At 58.1% G+C, this 23,222-nt stretch overlaps 1 protein-coding gene across 1 annotated transcript in view; it reads left to right on the top strand.

Annotated features, from left to right (window-relative positions):
• LOC119095344 (zinc finger protein CKR1) overlaps positions 1-20,622 on the top strand; it is a 35,904-nt gene extending 15,282 nt beyond the window's left edge. Inside the window, exons 4-9 of the mRNA XM_037218198.1 lie at positions 788-942; positions 3,692-3,820; positions 5,659-5,760; positions 14,350-14,541; positions 16,428-16,573; positions 17,410-20,622. Of these exons, the coding sequence (XP_037074093.1) occupies positions 788-942; positions 3,692-3,820; positions 5,659-5,760; positions 14,350-14,541; positions 16,428-16,573; positions 17,410-17,793 (1,108 nt within the window). The 3' untranslated portion in view covers positions 17,794-20,622. The remainder of the gene's footprint in view (positions 1-787; positions 943-3,691; positions 3,821-5,658; positions 5,761-14,349; positions 14,542-16,427; positions 16,574-17,409) is intronic.
• The last annotated feature ends 2,600 nt before the right edge of the window (positions 20,623-23,222 follow it).

The raw sequence follows: 23,222 nt of genomic DNA, 5'->3' as shown, positions 1-23,222 counted from the left end.
GACGCGCCACGCGCCGGAGGATAAGGTCCAGAGCGCAGCTCCTGGTCCTCGGTTACGGCACGGACGGTGCACGTGTGGCACGACCGCCCGCGCGCCGGCGTGCGGGCGGTGGAAGGCGCGCGTGGGTCGTGCCTCACGTGGTCGCGCTGGCGCGCCACTCCTTGGTCAGTTGTCTGTGTTGTGTGGTGTTTTCCCGGACAAAGTTGGGCTGCGCCCGCTATCGGCAGGTTAATGTCAGCCGGTGGCGCGTTGTCCGCCGCCGGCGGAGTCCTGGCAGGGCAACTTTTGTCGGCGAGGGCGAGACTCGGCCCGAGGTGGCTGTGCCGCTCCGTGGCGGGTAATCCACCTGCTGAGGCTCAGGCGTGACCCGTGGGCGGGACAAGGGCGTGGCCGCGGGGCTGGGCACGCGGCGCGAAGTGGGGCCCGGGCACCGCGGGAACGGCATCGCGCACACGTCTTACGCGGGATTTGTGCCGAACAGGAATGCGACATGTCCGCGAATGTGCCGACCGTACCTTTCTGACCACATGACGCTGCAGACTGTTGGTGAACGTGAACGCTGCAGGCACGAACTGTTCGTGTGTGGTGTGCTGTTGTGTTCTGCCGCTGCAGCTGCCGACCGGCCGCCTCGGCCCTGTCTGATCGGCTCACTCGCCGCACACGTCCGAGCCTGTGTCGTGCGAGGCAGCTGGCCACCGCCGCCGAGTCCGGCCGGGCCGCGCGCCGCGCGCCGCCGCCGGCCGGCCGGCCCGGTTGCTGTGTGATGTGTGCCGCTGGTGTGCCACAGATTCAAATGTGACATGTGTGACGTCAGGCTGAAGAGGAAGGCGCACATGGCCCGCCACCGGCGCATCCACACCAACGAGCGGCCGCACGTCTGCAACGTCTGCTTCAAGGGTTTCATCCGACGCGAGCACCTGCAGCGCCACCTCAAGATCCACGGTCAGTCCCGGCGGCAGCGGAACGGCTGCGGCTGGCGGCGCGCTCTGGAGCTGGCGTTTTTACAATAGATGATTAAGTCCGGACGTTTTGATTAGGTGGATGTCTGGAACCAGAGTTCGCGGCAGGCAGTGGTTGCTATGTGAGTCCCCAGCCCACCACCTGACCGGGGAACTCAAGTTCAACGGCAGATATAATGTGGCGAAAGTGCTGTGATTCTGGGCACGGTGTCCTCCCGGCTTCTGACGTCATCTGAGAATGAGCGGCCGCTGCCGCTGGCGGCAGGCCTTTCTAGTCAGGGACAAACAGCGAGCGCTGAAGAGATGAGAGCCCACCTGCCCTGGTCATGGGTCGACTGGAAGGCCGGTCTCTGATCGGCTGAGCACGGGGGGGGGGGGGACTAGGGCAGCTTATCGCTCCGTATCGGTCGCGTCGGGCTGGGTGGGTCGCTTCAGCGCCGTGCGGACACCGCCGGCGCCGTTGGCGGCCTGGGTTATCCCGTGGCCGGCTGGTCGTCGGCCGTTGTTCAGGGTGGTGGAGGGGAGAGGCTGACGCCGGGTCGCCGAGGTGTGGCGCGAGACCTGCGGTGACCGCACTGGCCCGCCGCCTCGTATGAGAGTCTGGGCTGCCGGCTTCGGTCTCCAGCGGTCTGGCAGACGTCGGAGCGTGCGCTGACGGCCGCCTCGGTAACACGTGAAGGTGTCTTCGATCACGGCGCGCTGCCCGCCCGGCCGCCGCCTGGTCGCGGAGGTCCGTGACCCGATGGTGACCCCGGGCCCTGTTGCTGGCCGGGCCGGGCCGCCTGGCGCCTGCTCGTTACCGCGCTAACAACGCCCGGCGCCGACCGACCACATCCATTTTGCGGATTATCGTCGGCGAGCGATTCATGATGTCTGACCCGTTATTCTTCGGCGGCCGCGTGGCGTCGGCTGGCGCTTTTCCGCAACGGAGGTGGCCCGGGCCGGGCTGGGTGCCGGCCGGCCGGGCGCTGGGTGGTGAGGCCTGATGTCAGCCCACGGAGCTATCCGAGCGGCGAGGTGACGCCTGCTGGCGAGGGCGGCTGCGCCGACGTCACGATAGGTCATGGAGACGGAGAGGCGGCGGGAGTTCAGCTGCAAGAAAGAAGAGGACATTTGCGGCAGGGCGGCGCCTTCTGCCTTGCAGCCAGGTTCTGTTCCAGCAGCGTCGGTCAGTGGCCGTGCGTTCGGCGTCGGGTTGGCGGACTGCCGCGGCAGATGCAGCCCCGCCGGCGACAGCTGGTGCCGACGAGCCGCGCCGGCGACGTCAGCGGTCGCTGGCGTCGCTCTCACGCCGGTCCGAGGGTTCGCTTCTCTGGCGGCACGGCGCGGACGGAAGGTCGATGTCGAGCGGGCCTGGGACGGAGACGGGACGCTCGGCCGGCGGCCGCACGCCTTTCCCGAGACGTCACAGGTCGTGTGACCTCCGGCGGCGGTGTGGGCGCCGGGAGGTGACGCTCCGGGCGGATCGATGGACCACCGCCGCCGCCGCGACTGAGCAGGGGGGGGGGGGGGGGGAGCAGGAGCGGATGTGACTCCGTGTCGGGAGCGGAGCAGCCGGGCTCAATCCCCGCCTCAGAATGCCGTTGTTATGAGGGACTTGAGACAGCTGTAAACATCTACAGTGGGCTCCGCTGCACTCGGAAGTGAACAGCCGGCCGGTCTCTGATGGCACAGGGCCTGGTTCCGGTGTGTTTTTCAAACGAGGTGGGAGGCACTCCAACCGTACGCCTTGTGACGGCGGCCTGGTTGAGTTTGTCCGCCAGTGCTGGCAAACAATCCCGCCTGCCGTTTTTCGTTAAACCTGCGCACCAGCTATGATTAGTCAGTGTCACGGGGTAAACAAAAGCTCGCGCTGTTTTCAGGGAAGCCTCTTTCCATTTCTATTGACCTGGATGATGGAGTGGCTCGGTGGGGAGGGTGTTCGCCGCACGACCGCGTGCAGAGAGTGCTGGGACTCAGACTGGGCTCCTGCCCTAGAGTTCCGTAGTCTCGTGACAATCGGCGAAGATGTACCGACACTCAATGGGTTTCCATGTTGAACGCGTCGTCAAACCGCAATCAGTATGCATTATGAAATGAGCAGAGTTGGCAAGCTACCTTGTCATCACATGCTCACTCTAGATTAGCTCAAAGCTGGCGTGAAGTACCGCTCGTGCTGCGTGCAGTGGTCACAAGGACAGCTCCAGGCCATCACGGACAGCAGTGCGACAATGGCCGCCCATTCGGCTGCGTCGCACGCGCAGTGCGGCAGCGGTGGGATCTCGAACCTGCTGGGCGCGGGTTCTAGGCCGGCTGGCGGCTGTTTTTTTCAGGTGCCACTTCGCTGGCGGACATTGCATACCGTCGGACGTTGCATCTCGGCGCCACCGGTCTCGCCTCACGTCCTGGCAGCGAACACGGCGGGAGCTTACCAGCCGGCGTGCGCGGGCGTGCCTGTCTTTGCCACCATATGAAGCGAGCCGGGGTAGTCGAGCACCGTCGAGGTCACCCGGTCACGTCGGGTCACGTCGGGGGAGCCGGTCGTGACGGGGAACTACGCGGTGCCGCGGCCAGGCGCCGCACTGCCCAGACCGTAGCACTACCGCCACTCGCCGGCGGCTGCCGTGCCCACAAGCCTCGTCATACATTCTGGACAGCTGGTGTCGGCCGCGGTGCGTCGCTGTGTGATCCTGGGCCGGCGGCGGGGGCGGGGGCCGGGGGCGGACACTCACCGTGCGTGTGTGTGCCGGCAGAGCCGGGGTACGTGCCGCCGCCGCCGCCGGCGTCGACCGGCGACGGCCGCGACCGGCCGCACGTCTGCCAGCATTGTGGCCGCGGCTTCCTGCGCAGGTACCACCTGCAGCGGCACTGGCACACGCATGGTGAGTCCGCGCGCCCCGGCGGCCGGCCGGCCGGCGCTCCGGACGGCTCCAATGCCGGTTCCGCGTCCGCCGCCGTCGCCGCCGTCGCCGCCATGGCTGTCCCGGGCGGGCCGCGTGCTCGCCGCGCGTGCTGAAGTGGCTGGGGTACTCTCGTCCTCCCGCCGCCGGCGCCGTCGCCGCCGCGTGCCGGAGGCGGCGCGCTCCACACTACCGGAAGGAGCCAGCGGTCCGCTCGCCTCCAGTTCTCTGCTCGCTGTTACGGCCGCCTCTGTCGCACCGCCGCCGGCGTCGCCTTGTTTTGGTGGAGTACGGTTCGGCAAAGCGTTCGTGTCGGGTGGGCGGGAGTTGGACCCGCTGACACGTTTGCGACGTCTTAATGGGTGCGCAAGCCCACGCGGCGCGAATCCACCTTCCCCTCGATCTTCTGACTCCACTACGCACTGGGGCGCGGTGCGAAGTGGCGCCGGTCGCGCCGGCGCCGTCTCGGCCGCGCCTGTTAGACGTGGGATCGTGTGTCGCCGCATCCGGCGGCCGTAGCGCGCGCCCTGTAGCGTAGCGCGTCAGGTGGTCGCGCGCCCTGTAGCGTGGCGCGCGCTACGGCCGCAGCGGAGCGCCCCGATGGCCGCTCTGTTAGCGGCCGGTGTGGACGCGGCTTGCCCGGGCCGGCTCCGGATCTCCCGCGAATCCGGGAGGCGGGGGATGGCCGGGCCGGCGCTGCTGGACGTGTGTAATGCATTCCAGATGGTTTGGCACAGATTATTGTGGAGTGAGTCATTAGAGGAGTTGCATGGCCGTGTCGATCCCGACGCTAGGCTGGATTGCCTCCTTCCTCTGGTTAGACGAGAAGCTCCAGCTGTTTGCGACTGTCGCCGGAGCATGCCCGAGGTCTGGGGGTGTCTGACGGGTGGGGGGGGGGGGAGGGGGGGGGGGGCAGTGTTCAACGACCACCGACAGCCGATGTCAGGTGATCGGCCGGTGTCGGTTGGTGGCAGCAGTCCGGTCGCCTCCGGCTGACTCCGCTGCCGCGACAGTGTGTGCGATGCTGGCGCCAGGTCACAGTCGGCCGCCGGGCGGGTGTGGCGCTATCCCTGTCCCGAGCGCCGCCGGCCGCCCAGCGCCGGGTGCCGGTCTGACCGCCGTCGCCCCTGCCGCCGGTGACCGTAACAGGCCGCATCAGTTCATCGGTGCGGCTGGGTGGCTGGTTTGGCCGTGTTTCTTGTCTGAAGTTGTGTTGATTGCTGAGCCTGGCGGCGCGAGCTGCGTTCAGGCTGGGCCGCACGGCCGTTGTGGCATTCAGTGATCAAATCTGCATCGCAATCTAGTCGTGATGTCTGAAATGGAGCCCTGATCAAGTGTTACTTATGAAATTGGCGCCGAAAACCTGCAGCTGCTAGTCTTAAACGATTGGTTACTCGTAATATGATAGCATGGCTCACACAAGCTGAAAATATTCAATAGTTCACGCTAGATTTGACGTAAGATTGATTGGAACATCAAGATACTACACTAGCCCTACATGATACGTAAAAGGGCATGCTGTTGAAAGTGTGGATACACAGCTTAAGTCATGCTCAGGCGTGTTCAGAGCTTAACATTGTGCCCCAGGCAGTCTCGTTGCACAGATAGGCCAGACGGTCGACATTGCATCTCTAAAGTACCCCCAGTTCGCACGGCACCTGGCGGCGAAGCCATTCAACTGCCGCCGTGGACGCCGTGTTCGGAGTGGGCGCCGCGTCCGTGTGGCATGTGGTGAGAGTGTGGTGCGCGCGGTCGTGTGACGAGGCGCGCGATATGGTCAGTCACCGCTCACGGTGCGTGCGTGTCTGTCTGACCGCCAGACCCCCCTCTAGACGAACCGGCGCCGCGCCACCCGTGCGACCTCTGCGGCAGCACCTTCCTGCGCCGCGAGCACATGCGCCGACACCGCAAGACGCACACCGGTGAGTTGTGTCGCCGCCGGCCGTCCGCCGCACCCGAAGCCCGCCGGCTCCCCAAGACGCGTGCAGGCGTTGTTGCTGCGTGCACCAGCGTGAGCGCGCGCTCATGGGCTTGTGTTGTGTGTGTGTGTGCGTGTGCGTGTGCGTGCGTGCGTGCGTGCGTGCGTGCGTGCATGCGTGCATGCATGCATGCATGCATACATGGATACGCCTGTAAGTGCTGGTCGTCAGACCGGCGCCGTAGGCTGCCATCGCCCGTGCCGTGCCCCATCGGTTCGGCGCGCGCCATCAGTGGTCTCTGGAGGCGGGCGCCGTCGCCGGGCTGCTCGGCTGGGCGCCCGGCCGTCTGCCGCCGGGCCCGTGGTGGCGCCTGGCGACCGTGTGCCAGGTGGACGCGCTCCGACCGGACGTTGCGCGCTCGAGGCTGCCATGGCCTGTGGACATAGGCGGGGTCCGCCTGGCGCCCAGCTGCGCCCCGCGCTTACACACATACAGTTGACGCGGCGGTGAGACGGCCGGGTTCCGTATCATATTGTTCAAGGTGCAGAACGTCCAGAGGTACAGAACGCCCAAAGTACAGAATGTCCAAGGTACAGAATGTCCAAAATTCATAATGCCGAAAGCACACAATGTCCAAAATGAGAAGAAAGTTCCAACATGGTGCAAAGTGGGAGCGGTCTGTATCATAATGCCTGATGTCCAGAATACCCTTAGTACAGTGTCCTATGTACATATTGTCCAAGGCACAGAATGTCCAAAGACCAAAGCTTCCAAAGTAGTTACTAGAGCGGCCGCCAGAGTATGAATAATCGCCCTTATTGGCAGGCAGCGTTGCCCCGCCCAGCGCCGGCCGCGCGCATACAGTCGACACCATTACGAAGACCACGCGTGTGAGGCTGGCCGGCCGGATTACTAGCTTAGTAACAAATCCATGTCCGCTCCACGACGCAATGGAGCCGGCTGGGGGTACCGCGCCAAGCATTAGTCACTGATTATCGAAGTTGAGCCCGGTAAGGTTTGCCTGCATTTTGGGCTGCTAAAAAACTTTGAAAGCAGGCGGAATATGAAATGGGATTATAGCCGCGCTACGCCCGAAAATATAATTGTCGAAATCGACACCAGGATTGGGCAGTTCTGGACGCCGATCTTGACTGCTAGATTGTCAGTATCATGCAGACATAAGTTCGGGTTAATGAGTTCAAACAAGTTCAAAAAACAAATAAGTTCGAGTCAATAATCGTTTCCGGTGTGATACACCGGCATTGTGGTTACTATGGAATGTGCTTTCAGCAGTAGCAAGCTAACATCAAAAATGTTCCGTGGTCAGTAGTGAATATCATTGTTCAATATGGCAGGCGGTTAGATTTCAAGTCATAGGTGACCAGCACCAATAATTAGTTCAAGGTGTTGAAGGCAATGACTGAAGCGCAATTTCTAGATGCACATCACATGAAAAAACGCTCCTCATGTGACGTTCCAAGATGATGCATGCTTTCATGCCTCGAACAAAGCTGACGATTGCGCGCAACGGTCTAAATCTATGAATACTTGTCTCCTGCCGTTAAAATGTCTTCTTTACAGGTAGTGCTTCTTGTGCAATGCTGCATCTATCAAACTACGCACGCGATGGGATTACATAATTCGATATTAGGTATACTTAACGTTTTTTACCTATCATGTTTTCCTCTCAACGATGTGCGCACCTTCCGTATACGTGCGCCACTGAGGTGTCCAATGAACCGGTCTGGAATCTTACACTTCTATTATCCCACCTGAACTGTCCTTGTACTTAAGTTCCTGGAGATTTGATGTTTTATCCCATTTTTTCATTTCATTTTCAATCCTTTGGCGCATACATGACGAACTTTTACCCCAGCGGAACACTAGGGTTTCCTGAAGCGGTCAACTAGAATGAAATTAAGATGAAGACTGCTAGTCATGCTACCCTAATGTGCATATTGTTCACGTGGGGACCTGTATTTACTATTACATATTTACATATGTATATATATATATATATATATATATATGCATGTACTACATGCATATAACAAATAATGTAGGTATTGGAACCCAAGGTTCCCTGCACAGTCCTTAGAAAACGAGGGCTAAAAAGCTTTAAAAAACAATAAGGCCAAAAGCTAGCACCACTTTGGCTAAAAGGCGAGGGATGTAATATATATCGGCTTTTTCTCTTAAACTTTAATGGCACTATTGTTTTTTGGAGGAGGCCCAAACTCTAGGGCGCACCGCAATGTTTTGTGCTCCCCCTTCACGAAATACTGGATCCGGCCCAGTTTGCAATAATTCCGCTGCACAGTGGTAGGTATACCGGTAGGTGTACCGGTAGGTTCAGCGGTATACCCCTGTTCTCACATTACGTCATCTATAAAGACGTGCTCTACATATGCACAATGCGTTTACTCCACATTTTTACGGTTTCTTTTTGGACTTGAAGAGGAATCACATCGAAGAGGCGCAATACAAGGGGCACTGGACACTCGTTTTTACGGGTATATATTGCCATGGAAAACGAGGAGCACTTCCCATTTAATTCAATTTTAAACATATGCTCACACGACTGAAGGCCAGAAGAAGCGTGCAACGCTCCTAATATTTGAGATTTCGTGGCTGCTTGTTGATAAGTTATGGGGCTGCCGACGCGAAGTGCAATATAATCGGGGCACCACGGGCTTGAAGCGTATTGCTGTGGTTTAGGTCTCATCTAGCGGCACTACAAATAAGGTGCCGAGGAAGCAATCAACTTTATTGAGCGCTCCGTGCCGGTATGACAGACATGTTGGGGTGGCGTTTCTAATTTCAGCAAATAAATCTAACCAGCCAGCCTCCTAAGCTCCGATGTAACAAATTTTGTGAATATATCAGATGTACAACCTTGATTTAAGCCTCATTTCGAAAGGCTAATGAATAAAAAACAATGCTATAGCTAGGGGTGGTGCGCGGCTGTTACGTACAGCTATACGTTCAAGTTGTACACTGAGTTTGCGAAGAGCACCAGGCTATTGTCAAATCTGTGAGATGGTTTTTGGAAACAATCAGGAAGCACTTAGTTGGTGTAATACCGAAGAATGATATGCTATCAAGTTTTCCTCGATTATGCTCACTATACGGACGCTATTCATGCTGTAAACGGAGTATTCTTACAAGTTGTTGCATTCTTTGTCACGTTTAGTGTTTTCGCGTGTAGTGATAGTATCTGAACTATCATCCTGCTAGTCTTTATTGTCTATGCTATGTCTGGATTCATCTTTTCTTCCAGTTATATGCCATATAAAACCATGATCGCACATGCGACACGCCGTTGACACTTGCGCGTTTTGGTTCATGGAACTCTCTCATGCCAGGCTTCTTCGCCGAAATGGATAGAAAATGGACTGTCACAAAAACTTCATCAAGCTTGTCATATATGCCTTAGTGAAAGGCGTAGGAACGTTTCAGAAAGTGGGGGGGGGGGCAGGCTCAGGGTGTACTTCAGGAACTTTTTCTGGAAAGCGGGCCCGATGACCGGCGGGAAAGGGGCTGGCATGCAGGGGCATGCTAGATGTGCATCTAGAGCTGTTTCTCACTGGTGCACAATCTTGCTTGTTCGACTTACTGTTAATTGGCAAATGAGGCTATCCAGCTCCCCAAGATTATTCATCCAGTTTAACACTGTCCCTCCTGGGGAAGCAAAATTGCACGAGCGGGTAGGCATTTTGGGTCATTGAGGAGGCATCTGCCTCCACAGTGTAAATGCCAAAATACGGCCTGGACGTAGGCTGGCGAGAATTTTGAAAGTGGATCGATGGCTCGCAGTGCTTTTAAGAACCAAGCCACATTATAAGGCCCATCTGTTATATGTTCCTCATCTGGGCCCTGCTCCTGTCCGCCGTCGGTGGTCACTGCCCTGGCCCGGATGTCTCCGGCATGGCTGACTGCGAGCTGATCGTATGGCTACTTTTTTACATACTTTTGGATCAGCGTTACTACTACATGGTGTATGAAACGTGTGTTGGACACCTGCAACAGTATTTTTTTCGGAATTGTCTTCCCTTATACCACACCATCGCAGAAAAGTAGCCTCCGGGAAGCTGTCGGCCTTAGGTATGGATCGGCCCAACGGACACTTCATTGTCCATCATGCAACGTACGCGACTTGATCTGCTTCTATGAGTAGGCAGGGGCGTAGCCAGAGCCTTGCCAGGGGGGGGGACACAGGGTTGATAAAAGCCCATCTTATGGTGATCCCCCCCCCCCCAAATCCCTGGATATAGCTTTCTGGTTAACACATGACACTGTGTCCTTCGTTTTATTGTTATTTTTACCTTGTAACCCGAACAGAAACCAGGAACTACTGTGAGCTCAATTCTGTTTGTATTTTGAGGTCAATAAACTGCAGAAATCAGGCGTTGAACGAACACATGGAATAGATCACCGGCGCTCTTAATTTACAATGGTTCAGTCGACCCTTTCTAAGCCGATAGAATTCAGAAGCCTTGTGAAAATTTTCATCTGGGTTCTGCAGACATTTGAGACATTGCGAAGGTAGATTGCAGATCGATGTATTTGATCCATATTTGAAGATGAAATTTGATTGCAGATCGAGTGGTCAACAGCGTGTATTAACATGGCCAAGCCTTGTTTGTCTGAAAATGTTCACCTTTCAGTTGGAATCTATTAGTGATACAATTTATGTAACATGCTTTTTTAACATGCGCACTCGCAAATCTTAACAACAAAAACCTCGACACCAGGCGTTGCAGTGTCCTTAATGCGCGGAGCGCCTGCCCAGTAGCTAACCTTTAGCCGTGGCTCACCGGTGGACGAAAATGATGACGCTTATCAAGTGATTGCCTTTAAACACTGTAACCGACTATTAATGCAAGTTATGTGACGTAATTTTGATGCGCATGCGCACTCTAAAATCTTAGAAACACAAGCCTCGACCCCAGGCGTTGCAGTCTCCGTAGGCTGCGCAGTGTCGGCCTAGCAGCCGATACTAAGCTGTGGCCAACGGGTGGACGAAAATGACGACGCTCCTGAAAAATTGTATTCTTGAATGCTTCATGACATCAGATCGTACAGTAAGAAGGCAGTCTGAGCGCATATTTCACGCGTACAATTTTTGACTGATGAAAAGAACGAATTGGCCCGTAAAGCACCGTGAAGTGGGGCTGTAATCTGGTGGTTGAACTGGAGGAGAGAAGGTAGGATCTCTATTTTTCGTGTTTTTGCAAGTGTTTATCTACCCAGAAGACAGATTAACACGACGCCCGCCGTCGGGTAGCACTTGCAGGGGCCGAAACTTTTCGGTTTTACGGAAGCTGCAACCCAGACCATCATTTTCCTTGCTCTCGGGGTTGCGGGCGGGTATGTTTAAGCCTTTTGGTGTAATTTTCTTCGCTAGTGCATTCTGGAAAATGAACGTTCTCAGGCAAACATGGCATGAACTTGCTCATTTTTTTAGCTTATTTCGACCCATCCCATTCAACAATAATGAGATCCCGCTCTTCTCCACAATAATGCGACTCCTTTATCTCATTCCGGGCAAGGGGCCTCTGGAGTAGAACATCAGGGGTACATTACCGTGTCCTGTTAAGGCCTGAAGGGCCACTCCGTCCCATCGCAAAGTGTCTTCTGGCTATCATTCTGGCGACACGGGGCGGAATCTCCTGGTCAGTCCGGAAGCCATGAGAAGGATATATCATATCACATTGTTCCCATCCCTGACACGGGAGGCTCTCTGACCCGCGCAGTTAGCCCCGGATCAGCACAGGAACCCTCCTTGACGCAACAGCATCCCTGATCACCTCAGATGGTTCAATCATTGTCACATGGACTCTATCTAGTTCCGTGTTTTTCTGTGTTCTTCAGATATATTGAGTTCTCCCTGACCGTAGATTGTAGATGAAATGGGGTTCCTAATCTGTATTAACATGGCTAACCCATGTTCGTCTTAATATGCTCAAGATTCTGTCATTACTGATTACTGATAAGAAGACGACGTAATATGATGTTAAACATGCGCGCTCCCAAGTCATAGCGACAACAGCCTCGACGCTCGGCGTTGCAGTCTCCAGTCCGTGCGGCCGTAGCGCTAAGCGATGGCTAATGAGCGGACGAAAAAGATGACGCATCGCAAGGGCGATGTCTGGTGAACTAGGCAAATCGGCATGCATGTTAAATGTTGTGCAAAAGTAAGTAAAATGCAACCTTAATCCGAGAAGTTGGGGGGGGGGGGGAGCAGTTAACATTGCTGGCCTCCCACCTTGAAGAGGGGGGGGGGGGGCATGGCCCCCTGGCCCCGCGTTCCTACACCCATGGTCTCAGTGGACCAAAAGTAAAATGTACAGAATAGAGCGAAATACACAATGTATGATGTGTGGTTCTGTACGCACAGGATGTACACAAATGTCTTGTAATCTTGTTCCAGTGAAATTGTATGTGAGAACAATGCATGGCCCCCAGGCTTGTTTAATGGACACCTGGGCACACATGTGTACGGAGAGCGTACGCTCATGATAAGAGAAATACTCGACATGCATGCACCAATGGCACAAATTATAACATACTTAAACTCTTAAGCGCACATTTCAGCAACGGCATAAGACAACGCAGACCAAGGATATAGGAATCGCTGCGTATCGGTGAACTTTTGGCAGAGGATAAACTCGCAAGCACCATCGTGAAATATTGATTGTTAGCGCCATTGTTCAGGTGAGGTACGTTCAGCAATAGTTGTCTGCTGATTGATTTGGACACTGATTTCCTGTAGCGAATTGCCTTCTGATCTGTTGATGCAGTCCATCGAAACCTTCCGACCTAGCCATCGATGTCTCCTGCAAACCTTATAGTGCCGTGTGCCTAACATTAGGATATGAAAGCTTGCATGCTTGATTATTTTAATACTTTTCTTGTCAGGATATGCACAGAGTTGCAACAGTTGCGATCATTCACAGGCCTTTTGAGTTGCTCGTTTTGCGTCAACTTATTCGCAGGTGACCACGTGCACTACCTGGAACTGTTGAATTATCACCATATTTTTGAAATACTGGCGTAGAATCCTGACGTAACCAATTGTCTCCCGGTGTACTGACGTACCTGTGTTTTTGGCATATATTTCATAATTGTGAGAAAAAAACGTGCGTGCGTGCGTTGGTGCGCGCGCGCGCGTGTGTGTGTTACAGTACAGTTGTAAACATTTACGGTTGCCACACGTGTAAGCGTTACCTTTTTCTTTTAACGAGTGATATTTCTGGGTTTGCCTTTATGCGATGAACAGAGGCAATGTCACAGACTTCCCGTGTAGGGCGAGCATATCTAAAAAACCGAATTTGCCCTCAGATTTCGCCCACTTTACAAACCAACTTCCTAGATATAAAAAAACTAAGCACAGACACCTCTCAGCCTGGCGGACTTGTCTTGTTGATGTTATGACTTGTTGATCTCATGACTTGTGAATCAGTGCCTCCTCTTGGACTGGTGGGACTTCCAAGTACCAGAAACGCAGCCGTAGCTCAATCAATAAGCGCGTGCCGCCCAGCGCACATGTGACGGCGTGGGTAGGTTTGAGTCCCTCCCCGCCCCCACCCCCCCCCCCCCCCGTTTTTCGCCCTCAGCGCTCCACATTCTTGTAGCGTAGCTGTAGTGTAGCTCCATGTCTTGTAGTGTTCGCACTGGCGTCGACTGTATGCGCGCGGGCGACGCTGGGCGGTGCAACGCTGCCTACCAATAAGGGCGATTATTCACACCCTGACGGCCGCTCCAAAAACTATTTTGGAAGCTCTGGTTCTTGGACATTCCGTACCTTGGACAATACGTACATTGGACATTATGTACCTGGGACATTCTGTGCATTTGGCATTATGAAACGGCCCCCTTCCACTCTGCACCATTTTGGAAGTTACTTCTCGTCTTGGGCATTGTTTACCTTGGACATTATGAATTTTGGATATTTTGTACCTTTAGGACATTTCTTACCTTGGACAATATGAACGCCTCCCGACGGGGCCGGGTCAGGGGAGCACGGCGACGGGCCGTGGTCGCGCGCGCTGATGTGAGAACTGTGAACCACGTCTCGGCTGCTGCTGTGTTGGGATCTCGATCACCAGTGATGTGCCGGTCAGGAATGCTCTGTTCATTGGTCCGAGCGTTGCCAGGTGACTTGCGGAGCTACGTGTAATAGCTGAGACGGCTCCTCCGTCCCAAGTATGACTCGCTTGCCACGGATACTGCCTCCCCCCCCCCCCCTCCGTACGCATTTTGATATTCATGTTCATTCGGTACCTGCTTCCCAAATGCACATTTCTCCTTGGACATGGCATATCTCCGTGTTTAATTGTTTAATCTGATCGATTGACAACCCAAACTGGACGTGCTGGACGTAGCGGAGATACGCACACCACAAGTGAATTGCGGAAATCATGAACCTCAAAACTGTATGCGTTTCGTCGTGTACTCTTGGACGTGTGTGTGCCTCTGCACGTGTCCAGAAGCCAGGTGTACCGAGCGTGTCACGCGGCTGGCCGCCGCGCCAGCTGCTGCCATTAGCGCGCGTCTCCCCTCACACGCTCTCCTCCGCCGTGCCCGCAGGCAAGAAGGAGCACGTCTGCTACCTGTGCGGTAAAGCGTTCTTCCGGCGCGAGCACGTGCGCAAACACGTGATGAGCCACACGAAGAGCGGCAGCGCAGCGCCCAGCCGGGAGCGGGCGGCGCCGGCCGTGCAGCTGCAACCGGCGGCGCCGCTCGTCAGTCTGGAGGGCACCGACCTCAGCGTCGATTCCGGTCAGTGGAGGCCGGCCGCCGGAGACGGCTGGAGGCGCGCCGACGCGGCGGCTCCGCGCGGTCAGTCGGGCTCCGATGGGTGGGGAGGGAGAGGGGACACGGCCGAGGGAGGGCCACAACTGCGACTCCGAGCTCGCTGCGGGGCTTAGTGGCATTTGACCGAGGGTAGCGCGATACGAGGGCGTTCCCGTGCTCGTCTGGCCCGGCTCGGCGCTGGCTGGGCCTGAAGGGGGCTCTGGTGTGCCTGAGCATCAGCCAACTTCGCCGTGCTTGGGGCGACGCCTTCGGCTTGGGCGTTGCCTTGTAGGTGCTTCCCTTGTCTGGGGGACGTCTCTGTGTGCGCCGCGTTCCCCGCCCGCCAGCCGGCGTCATCCCATGGGACGCTGCACACGAGTGCCGTCCGCCCCGCCGCCGGCGCCACCGTTCTGGCCCATCGCAGGGCGGGTCAGCCGTGAATATGTCTGACATTTAATGACAAGGATATCAGGCGGGGAGAGCTGTGCCTGTCTTAGCTGGCCTTGTGTGTATGATCGAATCTGTTGACATTTGATGGCGTGACTTAACACGCGCTCGGGTGGGGGTCAAATTGCCTTCCCCCCCAAGGTTTTTCCAGAATGGTTTCCGAACGGCGCGGCGCAGCCCCGCCAAATTTTGCGTAGCTGTAGACAATTGAAGGGCGGATCATTTGGTATTGAAAATTTAGCTGCACCTTGTAAGATCGCTGACTTACGGCGGGTCAAAGCCAGGCCGTGGATTCTGCGGAGTTAATTTCTAGGGAATCGTTCCATCTGATGTTACAGGGGAGTGTGAGACGAAACCATGCATCTCTGAGATACTTTCTTAGGCAACGCGACAATTAAACAAACATCCCATTGACCTAAGGTCAGTTTGGAAGGTTAGACCAAGGTTGAAGCGACTCTGTTTTAGTACTCTTGGGTTTGCCGTATGAGTTAGTTTCTCGGTCCTTGTTTGGAATTTATTGATAACAGGAACCGTATTATACATCTTCCATGCACTTACCGATCAGAATAGGTCACTGGCTTAAAATGGTCCAGGTCAAAATTTCTATGTTTGGAACATACTGCCTAGAGTAATCTTTGTCGCTTATTCAAATGCAAAACCCGATGCAGTCTTGCGTGATTCCGGTCACCATGACCCTGGAAACCTCAAACAAGGTCACTGATCTTAACTGATCATGTGGTCTGCTTAGAACAGTAGGTTCTAGGGGTCGTTGGAGACCAAACTGGAGATTGACCTTGTTTGACTTTATTTGACCCATTTTTTTATTTGACCCGTCGTGATTTAGTAACCTCAAACTATGAATTGATTGAGTTCAGGTACAGGCCAACACAAGCTGTAAATTCGGTGTAATTGACTCTCTAAGTTCCTGAGATCTCGGGGGGTCAAATTGAAAGCCCAACCCACCCATCCGCCCACCCGAACGAATGGTATCCAACCGGCCACCCGGGCGCCTGTTAATAATTATGACAGTTTTGACCTGACATTAAATTTTGAAGTGGCGTACGAAGGCGTGGCAAGATCTGTTTAGCTGATCTGATCGACTTGCTGTTGACCTGCCTGACCTTACGTTGCTGGAGGACTTATCCGGTTTGGCGAACTGGGTTTGTCCGCTCCCCACGAACCGTACTTGTATGAGATGACCTTGGTGACCCGACATTAGTGACCTGACCTCGTTGAACTGACGTGACTGACCTCACGTCAGCGGGCTGGCCTCGTTGACCATTGCCCCTGTTGAGCCCTGCCCTCGCTAATCACTGACCTCGTTGGCCCCTGATCTTGTTGACCCCTGACCTCGCTGACCGCTGACCTGACTGACCGAATCCCTCGAGCTGTGCCGCGTCATAACTGAGCGCCCGTTTCCCCAGCAGTGGGCAGCGGCGGCATTGAGCCCCAGCCGGGTCCGTCTCACCACCCGCCGCCGCAGCACCAGCCCCGGCGGCCCTCGGACGCGCCGCGCAACCACGTCTGCGGCGAGTGTGGCCGCCGCTTCAGCCGCAAAGAGCACCTGCAGGTGGGAAAGGGGACGGGGGGGGGGGGGGGGCAGCGGCGCGAGTGTCGGCGGGTGCCGGCGCGGGCGCGACGGCAGCCATGGGGCGGCCCCCACACTGCGCGGTCCCCCACACACCCCATGGGGCGGCCGATGTCATGGCAGGCTGCACTAGCTCGGGCTGCAGCTCGCTCGCAACAGTGTGCTGGACAGGTTCGGAAGGTCGAACTCCTGATTAGTTAGAGCCGTAGATCGCTGGCAGCGTCGTTTTTGCCGTCTGACGGTGATTGCCGTGGATGCGGCTTGACTTAGTTGGGTGTTGGCCCCGGCTGATTGGAGTGCCGTGTTTTGCGCGGCCTGTGGTAGGTCGGGGATGGTCTGTGTGCTGGCGCGGCCTTGATGTGTTTGACTGGCGTGTCGAGCATGCGTGGCCGGCGGCGCCGAGTGGCGCCCGCACGGCAGACTCGACCGACCGCCTTGGCGTCGGGGACAGGTCCGCGATCGTACCGCCCTTGGCCGACCAACACGGCATCGGATCCAGGTCCACGATCGTGCCCGCCCCCCGCCCCACCCTTACTTACCGTACTGGCATACTCAAGGGCATGTTAGGATGAGCCACTGCCTCGTTTGTGTTGTTTTGTGCTTGCGCACCGTCGCCGCCTCGCGGATGTCTGTGAGCGTCGGTGTGGGGGTACCACGCTTGCCCTGGTACACAAGGGCGCCGCCTCACAACCCGAGTAAGTGGCCATCGTCTGCCGCTGCGGCCAGCGTGGCCTCGGAGCGTGCGCGGGGACCGGAGTCTGCCGCCGCTGGTCGTGTCGCTTTCGGCATTTTCACGCCTGGTCCTGTGTTTCCCGCAGCGCCACGAGTCGACCCACTCTGGCACGCGGCCGTTCTCGTGCGGCGCCTGCCAGCGCACCTTCAACCGCAAGGAGCACTTAAAGAAGCACCAGCAGGCGCCCAACTGCGGCCGACCGGAGGACGGCGTCAAGCGGGAGCCCGACGAGCACCAGGCGGCCCCGGCGGCGCCTGCGCAGCCGCCACCGCACCACCCGGCGCAGCCGCCCAGCCTGCTCGGCTTCCAGCCGCAGCTGCCGCAGCACGTGCTGCTGCCCCAGCACGTGCTGGGCGCCGTCAACACGTCGCATGCACTGGACATGTCGACGCAGGCGGCGCAGTCGCAGCCGGCCCACCTGACATCGGCCGCGTGCGAGCCGCGGCCGCTGCAGCTGCTGCTGAAGTGAGCTAGTGACAGCCGCTGTTGTACATAGTGCGCCGGCTCCAGCTCGGATCGGACCGCAAGAGGACGCTCGGCGCCGGCGGCCGGCACAGACGAGACGCCGCGAAGTGTGGAGCGCGTGCCGGGCCGAGCCGCCGGCGCCCGCCGACGCTGTGGAGAGACCTGCCCCCGCTGGCGCCGCGCCACGGACCAGCGGACGGTGGGCGGCGCGTTCGAATGTGACAGTCAAAGCTGCGAGTGTGGGACCGCAGCCGCCAGTCTAGTCGAGCGGCGACGCCCGGCGGCGACCACGGACGCCGCGCTAGTCTGGCCACGTCGTCCCCGCTGGAGAGTCCGGCGCCGGCGGGGCGGCGCGCCGTCTTGGACGACCCTCCGCGCGCGCGCGCCGGTGTGTGCCGCTGCTGGTGTGAGGCGCAGACGCGGCGTCAGCGGCGCGCCAGCCGACGGGTCTCGCTGAGCTTGGCCGCGGCGTGGGGACTGTGACTGAGCGGCGCCGGCAGTGAGGGGCGCGCCCGGCTGCCGGCCGGCCGGCCGTCCGGCGGGGTCCTGGACCGGGCCGGCTATCGTCCCGGGTAACTGCCGGCGGTGAGCGGCCGTGCCGCCGCCGGTGGAGGCTCCTTGCCACGGCTCGGTGGGTGTGTCGTGCTGGTGTCATGATACCCAGCCGCCCCCTCCCTTGCAACGGTTCTTCACTGCACCTCGGCGAGTCGCCTCGACATTACTAAGGCCTATTCACTCGGCCTGCGGTCCAGTTGGTTTGATGTTGGTATGCGGCTCTGTGTTCCTGTCGAGATCGCGGGTATGCGCGCGCTCTGTCCCGGTGTGCGACGCCATCCCCTGGGACGGCGCCGCCCGGCCGGCTACAGACGTCGGCCCCGTGCGCAGCATTTCCGCCTCTGGCGCAGCTCCAGCGGTGCCCGTCGTGCCATCCGAGAGCGTCGCGTGCTCCGCTGTCGGTCTCGCCATCCGGCAGTGAACGGCTAGCAGCACGGCTGCCGCGCGCGCGTGTCAGTGCAGCTGATCGCTTCAGCTTCGTAGCGAACCGCCGCGTTTTTGGCTCCTTTTGCGTCGACCGATTCGCGCCTGTGTTAGCGCCGAATCGAGCGTGGCTTACCACAATGATCGCGGCGGCCTTCGGTACACCAGGAGTTCAAATTATGATCTGGTGAGTCTCCCGGTTCGGTAATTGGTTTCATTGCAGCGGCGCGCTGGCGGGCCTCTGCCGTCAGCGGTGGCTGTTTTGGCGTCCCGTCGCCGCTTCTTTCACGCTTTTTTCTGCGCTACGTGACTGATGGTCACGCCGTGCGCCGGCCGCTGCCGCCCGCTGGCAGAGGCGGCCAGGCAGGCCGGACGCTCGTGCTCTGGTCTGGCCGGTGCGGCCGGGGCGTCACCGGACCGGCGGCGGCGCGGCCGTGCCTTCCCCGGCCGCGCTCAACCGCCGTCGGTGGTAACCGATCCGCCCGGGCCCGGGTCCCACGCTCCCACGCTCCCACGCTCCCACGCTCCCACGCTCCTCTTGGGGGCGGCGGCGGCGGCGGCGGCCGCCGGCTCCGTGTTGGCTGTATCGACCGCGCTTCGCCTCCCTCATCTGCTGGTCACGCGGCCTGCTCCCCGGGGTCCGGGGTCGCGGCCGACCGGCCCCGCCGCAGACGGGACAGCACCTCCCGGGACAGCGGACGGACGCGCCGGCCGGCCGCCCGCCCGTGGCCCCCAGCGCCGGAGACGGCAGCGCCTCGCCAGGTCCGCACGCAGCCCTGTTTGGGTGCCGCGGCAGAAAATCATGTATTCGCTGTTGGAAGATTGGAAGCGTGGCGCGGCGGGTCTTGTGTCTTTTCCTGGCGCGAGGCCTCAGCTGCCCCCCGCGAGCCAGAGGGCCTGCCGCGCGCCCCGGCCTTCGCGCCATAGTCAGTGATGGCTGTAGTGTCGCCGCGCGACGCCCCGCGGTGAGAGCTCGCGCTTGTCCTCTCCGTCTAGTCACCGGAGGACGGCTGCAGCTGCTCGGATCCAGTCAGCCGCGCGCGCGCGCGCGTGCCCGCGCTCTAGCCTAGCCAGCGCCCGTGCCGTTTATTCACTAGTGGTAAGGCGTAGCGTGTGTTGGCGTGCACAAAGTATTTTCCGATCTGTGATGTGCACCGCAGCTGTGTGGCGGCCGCGCAGCTCCCGCAGGTAGCGCTAATCAGGCGGCCAGCTCGGCACGGCCGCTCTGCCTTGGCCGGTGCCGCGGCACGCGGGCGCGTTGGCCGCGCACGCAGTACAAAGGAGGCGGGCCGCGGCGCGGCGCCAGCGCCCGAGTGGCCAGCGGCCCGGGCCGCTTAGTCAGTAGTCGGTAGTGACGGAGTCCCGGCGCGCGGCGACGCAGACAGGGTGGCGGAGCGCCGGCCGTCGGCGGCCGAGCAGGCGCCCGCGGCGACAACGGCCACCTTACGCAGCCGTGTTTAGACTAGTTCTCTTCGTGTAGAATCAGTGCTGCTTGCCTGTACGGTGACTGTCGCCATTGCGGAGTGCGTTGCGGCGACCTGTAACTTTGTCCGGTGCGCGAGTGGACCGATCCTGTCTTATTCACTGATTTTCCGAGGGTTTCTGACTGCGCACCGTATGCCAGCGTGCTGTGGCGTGGCCGTTTGTTCCCGTCCGGGCAGCATCAGGCCAGGCCAGGTCAGCAGAACACCGACCGGCCGGCCGCCCGGAGCTGCTAGCGCATAGAGTCCGTGTATGTGACGTCTTTTTTATTAAAACATAGAGAATGTTTTGTCCCGCAAGTTTTGTGAGCTTTATATGCCATGATGATATTTTGTAATTGTGCCTGAGTGTTTGAATATAGCCGGAGCCTAAACCGTGTTTCGTGCGGGAGGGTGGAAACGCTGGGGGCCTGAATTCTGGGCCACAGTGGTGCTGCGTTCGCCTGTGACAGCAAAGTGGTTCTGGTCTAGTCTGTGTGGGCTGGAGGACCGATTGTACCACCGCCCAACCTGGGCCCAGGCCCAGCAACGTGCGGTCTTTTCCGAAAACCTGATGCGATCGCAATCTTTCGTAGATTACATCGTAGATGACTTGCTTTTGGAATGCTGACGTATTCAGACAGTAATTGATATGCAGATTAGCCGCACACCTCTCGACCACAGCTCCTCTCGCACGGTCGCTGCGGACGTCCGACGCGTTCCGTGATGCTGGTCTCGGAAACAAGGGCCCCGGACCGGCCACCTACCAGCCACCGGGGTGATTTGCGACGCCGTGACTTGGTGTTGACGCCGGCGGCCTGGACCGGGCTGGTGTCCCCTGATGGTGGACAGTGGGCCGCCGTGTTTTAATCGTGTCACGGCAGGGCATGGAGCTGGCTGCTCCTCGTAAAGCTCCAAGCGATATAGGCGCGCTGGGTCCACCTCGCTGTGCTCGGGAGGGCTGCGCTGAACTGGCTGCTGTCTTCTGGCTGTGGTCGGGGGGTCGTGGACCGGGCTGGCGCGTGCTGACGTTCAGGACGGTGTGGGTCCGGCCGATGTCCCTCGCTGGCGTCCAGCGCCGGGAGCGAGCTGCCGCAGCTCGAGGGACGGGGCGGATCGCGCCGCCGCGGATGTCGCAGCTCTGCCACTGGAATTCATCACCGACGCCGGGGTCCGCGCAACTGGCGACTCGCAACGCTGGTGTCTGGCGGCCGATGACGGCGGAGGCGTGGGTCGGACTCACGCTGTCTGCCGTGCAACGCCGGTGTCTGGCGGCCGACGACGGCGGAGGCGTGGGTCGGACTCACGCTGTCTGCCGTGCAATGCTGGTGTCTGGCGGCCGATGACGGTGGAGGCGTGGGTCGGACTCACGCTGTCTGCCGTGCAATGCTGGTGTCTGTCGGCCGATGACGGCGGAGGCGTGGGTCGGACTCACGCCGTCTGCCGTGCAATGCTGGTGTCTGGCGGCCGATGACGGCGGAGGCGTGGGTCGGACTCACGCTGTCTGCCGTGCAACGCCGGTGTCTGGCGGCCGATGACGGTGGAGGCGTGGGTCGGACTTACGCTGTCTGCCGTGCTTCGCCTTTCTTGCGACGAACGGCGGGAGGAGTCGCAATTGCATTGATCACAACGGTTGCGTGTGTTGTAAACCAAGGCAACCGTGTCAGAACCATACCACCACGATGTCTGCCAGCCTAAGGTGGAAATGGGTCACAAGTTTTAGTTATGCATGCGTTGAGCTCTGGGGAATTATTTTTCTTTCCGACCGTTTTGGTCTTTTGCCACGGAGTTGACGTCATGCTTGTGCAGCACGCCGAGTCATTTGTAATCTCTTCTGAATTCCAGGGCCATCTGTGTTGGATTTGTTTGCGCACCTTGCCTCGGAAATTCCCGCGGCATTTACGATGCAATCATTCATTTTCCAGCGACGCTGGCATGAACCCAATCTCGAGCGCAGCAATTAGACGAAGTTATAAGCATCGACGACCAGCGCCCCAGCAGATTGAGCGTCGTCACTGCCACTACATCATCTGCGCGCCGACGTTCTGTGATGCGCGGTAAACAAAAATCAAATTACAACAACATCGGAAATTTCAGAATGTCGGTGAACAAAAGGGTCCGGTCACGGTGAAACTGCGTCATCCTTGCAAGAGTTGGCGTGTTTAGAAAAGGCGTACCGTCTTGGTAGTAATGATACAATAAGCACGTTCTCTGAACATGATGTACTTTTCCGCTCCGATGGCAACGTCAAGAACCCAAGGGAACATTTGCAAAACAAAATCCTGTCTGCTGTTTTGTGTGGAATTTTTTGTCCGCGAAAAGTATTTTTCTAACTGGTGTCTTTCTAGCAGATGTCAATCCAGCAGATGTTTCCTTGCGTCCTCTGGTCTCCCTGACATGCCCTTATGTCGTTTTTGACCAGTATTCCGCTGTTCCTGGCCGCGTCACCGTACTGCAGGGCACGCGAAACGTTTGGTGCATCGGAGCAGCCCGCGCAGTCCTAATCTGCAGAACCGACATTAGATTATCGATAATAGAGATGCGTCGGCGTAATTGAGAGCAATCTGTTTTGACAATGCTCTTTTAATTCTGTACGGTCCCAGATCATTAGCTGTATTGATGTCTGTCTGTCCTGCATCAGCTGTTTGTTTTCCATTTTCACCGTCTAATTTTTCGCTGTAGTGATGTTCTTGTTTTTCAGCTGTTCCGGTGCAGTGGCTATTGAATTGGAGGTGCAGTTTCTGATCGAAAAAGTAAACATGTGATGTACCGCTATTGCTGGGCAATGGCAAAAAGCCACAACCAGCCCTCGCGCGCTTGCTTCGTTAAGCGACCGAGGTGACCTGTCTCACTCAGCTTATAATGCTCGAGGAGAACCTGTGACACATGAAAGGAACTACTGGTTGTTAAGTGGTGTTTAGGGTGCGTCCACTACAACAGCCATTTTGCGCGCATGAAAAGAACTAGTGGGGTGCCTGAATGTTTTGTGTCAGTG

The sequence above is a fragment of the Pollicipes pollicipes genome, unplaced genomic scaffold (assembly GCF_011947565.3).
Source record: "Pollicipes pollicipes isolate AB1234 unplaced genomic scaffold, Ppol_2.1 Scaffold_4219;HRSCAF=4965_pilon_pilon_pilon, whole genome shotgun sequence".
Taxonomy (NCBI): Eukaryota; Metazoa; Arthropoda; class Thecostraca; order Pollicipedomorpha; family Pollicipedidae; genus Pollicipes; species Pollicipes pollicipes.
The sequence above is the reverse complement of the archived record's forward strand: the minus strand, read 5'-3'. Positions and strand labels throughout refer to the sequence as shown.